The sequence below is a fragment of the Myotis davidii genome, unplaced genomic scaffold (genome assembly GCF_000327345.1).
Source record: "Myotis davidii unplaced genomic scaffold, ASM32734v1 scaffold1323, whole genome shotgun sequence".
NCBI classification, from domain to species: domain Eukaryota; kingdom Metazoa; phylum Chordata; class Mammalia; order Chiroptera; family Vespertilionidae; genus Myotis; species Myotis davidii.
In genome coordinates this window covers 522145-527564 of record NW_006294585.1, presented here as the reverse complement: position 1 = coordinate 527564, position 5420 = coordinate 522145, and the positions used below count along the sequence as shown (strand labels likewise).

Here is a 5420-nt window from a genome sequence, read left to right as displayed (position 1 = left end):
TGTAATCATGTAAGCATATGACACTGATCACTGCACTGTGATTATGAAAGGGAATATTTCTATTCCTTGGAAACACACCTGAAGAATTTGGGAGTGAAGGACCATGATGGATATAACTCACCTCCAAAGGTACAGAAGAAGATTGTATCTCATGCTGGTTTTTGTTTTTGTTGTGTTTTCCAACATAGGGACTCAACAATGAAGCAAATGAGATAATGTCAGCAATAGCTGCTCTGGATGTTCCCTGGACTGTTTCTATTTTTGCAACTTCACGTCAGTTTGAAGTTAGTGTTTTCCAACATAGGGACTCAACAATGAAGCACATGAGATAATGTCAGCAATAGCTGCATCTGGATGTTCCCTGGACTGTTTTTATTTTTGCAACTTCACACATAAGTTTGAAGTTATTTGTGTGTGTGTGTGTGTTTTAATATATTTTTATTGATTTCAGAAAGGAAAGGAGAGGGAGAGAGAAACATCAATGATGAGAATCATTGATCAGCTGTCTCTGACACACCCCCTCCTGGAGATCGAGCAACCTGGGCATGTGCCTTGATTGGGAATCAAACTGTGCCCTCCTAGTTCATGGGTCCACACTCAACCACTGAGCCACACCCGCCAGACGGAAGTTACTGTTTTTTAAAAATCACTCAGAAGAGTAAACAAGTGCAGATAATAAAAAGTTAGAAAACAAAAATTGAGAGTGATGATTCACCCTACCAGATTTCAGAGGACACCGGATCTTTGCCTCAGATTGTCTATACTAATAAAAGCATAATACGCTAATTATACCGGACGTCCTTCCGTACCACCTTCCGGATGAAGCCCAGGCTGCGAGGGAAGCCTGGGTCCCGGGTGCCGGAGGAAAGCTGGTGCCGGCAGCCGGAGGAAGGAAGGTCTACTCTTGCACAAATTTTGTGCATCGGGCCTCTAGTATCAATATAAATGTATCAATGTAGTGAATAATAGAAAAACTACTCTCCCTTACGCTCCCACCCCCTACAAGAAGAGACAGAATTCAGGTAGAGAAGAAGGTTAAAGCGCATGCGTTCTGGAGACAGACTGGTGCGTCCATTTTGGCGGCACCACCGGTGAGCACGGGGCCCTTGGCCAAATGCCCTGTTCTTGTCCGCAGCTACAAGGTCACCTCCAGGACTTCCTGCAAAGGCGACTGAGGAGGATGAGCTACCAGTGGGTCATCTATGCTAATAATGAAACAAACATTAGAATGTTTTTTTTATTGTTTCTTTCATAACAGAACTATTTGTTTTTTATTATTTTTACCAATTCCAAAAAGAATTAATATAAATTATAGGGCATTTTAACATAGAGAAAGTGGGGATTTCATCCACAGAGACACTGTTCAGAGGTAATCACTATGAATATTTGAATTTTCTTCTGATGAGTCACCCAAAGTCTTAGAAGCTGATATACAGGCTGCACGTTTATTTTTAGGTCCCCCTACTGTTAAACAATGTAGGTCGGTCCAGTTTTTCACTACCACACAGCAAAGCCGGGCCTGGTCCAAAGCCCACATGTTTTCGAACAGAAGAGGGCAGCAGCGAGCAGCTTTTGGCTCTCCCAACAGGAAGCCACCTTTCCCAGGACCTCAGCACCAGAAGGCCTGCGGAACCCCCAGACATACCCTTCAGGGATCCTCTCAAACTCTGGAAGCCGAATGCCAGATTGCACCTAATTTTACCTCTTTAACACCCAACATAAACATTTCAAGGGGGAAAAAGTGGGGCACAGGCATCCCTCTCGCCTCTTTGTAATAAGTAAAGATCTAGATTCTGTACCCCATTTCGGACTGAGTGCAGATCAGATGTGGCCGAAGCCCTCTTTTCTGTGTTAAACTCCTTCCTCACTTTCCCATCCCAAATGTACAGCCAGGTCAGCCCACATACCCAGGTCTGGCTGAAGGCAGAGATCTCCAAGCAACCGTCATCTTTCCACCCATGACCCAGTTTGTGCGTTAGCAGAAACCTTTTGTAAGGTATTTTCATGTGCTGTCTGCACACAGGTTCCGGATGAGTTAGAGATTACAGCTCGGTGAGCAAATGGAGTCAAAAGAACAGCCTAAAAGATGCAGGGCACATCCCTGGCCGGGTGGCTCAGTGGGTTGGAGCGTCATCCTGCACGTTACATGAAAGCAAGAAGTGATTTCATTTTCTTTTTACCTCGTTTGAATTTTATTTCAAAACACTTCAACACGAACAGTGTGATATAACAAGAAGTGATTTTTAAAATAGCGTACATACAAAGTGCTTTCACGCATTTAATTGTTTTCTTTTTCTTTTTCTTTATTATCTCACTCACGTAATGGTGAAGCCTAGTGTAACCAGCGCTCTCCTTCCCCAGGCACATCGGGGACTGCTGGCGGTGACATCTGGAGCTGGTTAACTTTCCCCTACGAGTTGCAGCATTGTCCTGGACCGCTTCCAGGAATTCTCTGCATTCTAAATCCATCCCTTAGATCCCACACACCCAACGCCCCTTGTTTTAGGGCTCACTAACCACAAAGCCCCCAAAGGGAGGTGTTTAACTGGGATTAGAACTCAGATAAGCCAAACCCACCACAGGGGCACACAGGTCGCCACCCCCTGGCCTCACATGGTGTTCCATGGGCGCATCCTACACAAGAAAGGGGCCCTGGACGAGGTACTCGGCATTGTCGCTTCTGTGGGACAAGAGGAACTTCGTTTTCGGGATAAAAGGGGAGTTAAACCCCCGCCTTTTGCAGGGTTATTGTGAGGAATAATGGTCAGGGCCACACAGTGGGCACTTGTAAGCAGCAGTTATTATTATTACTCTCACAGTTGTGCGGGTATCGATTCTATGTCCCCAAGTTGCTTGACAACTATACTCTGCCTCCATGGCAGATAAAAGCAGCCAGGGGGAGGGTTTTTAATTCCATCTTGGAAAATGACTTGCACAGAGAAATGCGCGATACATCATCGAGACCTTGCCTGAATGCGGGAGGAGTCTTTCTTCAACAGTTTACTTTAGATTTAAAGAACGTTGCCCTAATTCCTCATGGTGCTTTAGTTAGTCTCGCTGTGTGTGTTCCCTAATTCAAAAAGGTTTTTTGGTTTTTTTCCTGGCACACCATTGATAAGTGGGGGGAGGAGACGACATCTCTTTGATCATCATATCAAATCATTTATTTTCTAGATTTTAAGCTAAGTTATTGCTAAGGTGATATGAGGGAAAGACCACAAGAAAGGCCATAGCATGTAATGTGAAGGCTCAATCGTTTATCATTCAAGTCCTGCTGCCCCCGTTTCAATGGTGGGTGTGGGGTCGGGGAGGGCGGTCGGCTCCTTCAGCTTTTCCCTGCTTTTCAGAAATGAAAGCTCATTCCTAAGTAATTCTACCAGCATGTCATCATCCTGTTCCCTTCCCAGTAATTGTGAAACTTAGAGGCTCCTTGCGTAATGTCGTGCTAAAGAGGACTGGAGTAACTCACATTTAGGTAGTAATCTGGTATTTAATTAATCCTGAATGCCAACCATAAAACTCTTCATTGCTTTTCAAGATTCTGACCAGCTATACAAAGACAACTGGCTCTATAAACCTTCCTCATCAGGAAAAGTTACAGAAAAAAAAAAAAGACGGTTGAAATTCCCCTTTTCCACTGCGAAATGTTTATTTGCTGTTATTCTCTTTAGAGTTAGGATTTCCTATGCACTTTCTTTTTTTTTTAATAAATGAAGCCTATTTTATTATTTCAAGTGTTAATGATAAAAAAATTTCAGCACAGCTCTTGCATTTAAAAAAGTGAAACTACATACTATGTTTCTAGCTCAATAAACAGATGAACCTGATGTCTTTGAATGACATAACAATTGAGCATTGTACAGTACATCCTATGCACTCTTATTACCAGAAAAAAGGTACTAAATTTTGTCACATTCCCCATTATAATAGAAGTAAAACTCGGAAAGCAATGGAGCCAGTTACTTTAAAAATTAGGTTGCCTTAAAAATTAGAGTGTCCTTCACCAACCACTTCAGATCACATATTATTCCATTGGGATGATCTGAATCAATTTGTAAAAGCCCCCTCAAGTTCCCCAAGTTTAACTTCTGGCTCGTGCTAAATAGGACTACCTTCCTTTCCCATAAGAAACTCAGCCCATGATAATCAAGTAGTGACTATAATGAAGGCCAGGCTGTATATACAAAAAGCACCCAGAAAAAGGAGCCCCACCCCCAGCTGTGACCCACACACCACACTCCCAGGCAGCCTCTCTCAGGGTGGGGCATTTGTATATTTCATTCACAGGAAAAGAAGTGATCTGGAAAAAATGGGGAGTCTTGTGTTTCTAATTTTTAAATTTGTATAGTGTATGTCATGATCACTTCTAAGCACCATGCAAATCTGCATGCCAGATAGAGGATAGAAAGTCTAGGCAAGTTAGCTGGGGGAAGGACTTTTAAGGAAATCTCAAAGTAAACAAGCTAATCTATAGGAAGTGAGAGATGTTTTGTGTTTGGCTAAACTTCCACATGCACTTAAAATTCTTTAAGAGGACAAAGCTTTGCAGAAGCAATTGCATTGAGGGGGAAAAAGGTAAGTCCTAAAAATTCTTCTATAGAAAGAACACATGTAGCTTCGGCGAACGATGGCCTCAAATATACAGAGAAGAGCTGGTCTTGTAAACCTGAGTGAGTGAAAGGAGTTTCATGCTCGAGACAGCGGGGAGACGGGAGAGAGGAGGAAGCAGGCAAGTTCCTAAGCGGTCACCACATGATAAAAACCAAGTTAGAGAAGCTACAAGTACAAGCTGCAAGTCTGATATATGTCACCCACTGGCTGGAGGTAGGTACCAAATAATATCAGTCCTACTCGGCCAGCCTTCTAGAAAGCAAGCTTAAGCAGCATTCATTTGTACTACCCATTGCCTACATGCTGCTACCGGCTGGCCCCCCATTTTCCAGTGTCTATTTCTTTACTGAAACCGCCACTCAGACCAGTGCTAACATTTCCGTCCCCCAAATGGCCGCGGACCCTTCCTGGGGAGTTCCAAACAAGCAGGTCCACATACAGACATTACAATTTCTCAAAAACAGGGATTTAATATTTCATGACGACGGCAACTGATTAGGCTGTCGCAACCTATTTTGAACTTCACCCCCATGAAGGGGACAGTCCCCAAAAAAATACCTTCCAGGTTTCCCCCTGAACCACGGAGAACGCGCTTCCTATCAAACAAGTCAGAGCCCCGAGAGAATCACACGCCCACCAGTAGGTCCTCCAGGTCCCCCGGCCCCCCAAATGCAGGCCCGAGGGGAGGCGGCCTTCGCTCCACCTGCCCGGGCCCTGCCCGCCTCACCTGTGATTGTGATGATGCCCAGCATGGTGACCAGCTCCTCCCGCTGCGGCAGCGGCCGGGGTGGCGCCCACAACGTGCGGTC

At 44.4% G+C, this 5420-nt stretch overlaps 1 protein-coding gene across 1 annotated transcript in view; it reads right to left on the bottom strand.

Annotated features, from left to right (window-relative positions):
- Positions 1-5414, bottom strand: part of AKAP12 (A-kinase anchoring protein 12) — a 16605-nt gene extending 11191 nt beyond the window's left edge. Inside the window, 1 exon segment of the mRNA XM_006768712.2 lies at positions 5339-5414. Within this exon segment, the coding sequence (XP_006768775.2) occupies positions 5339-5363 (25 nt within the window). The 5' untranslated portion in view covers positions 5364-5414.
- Between the last annotated feature and the right edge of the window lie 6 nt (positions 5415-5420).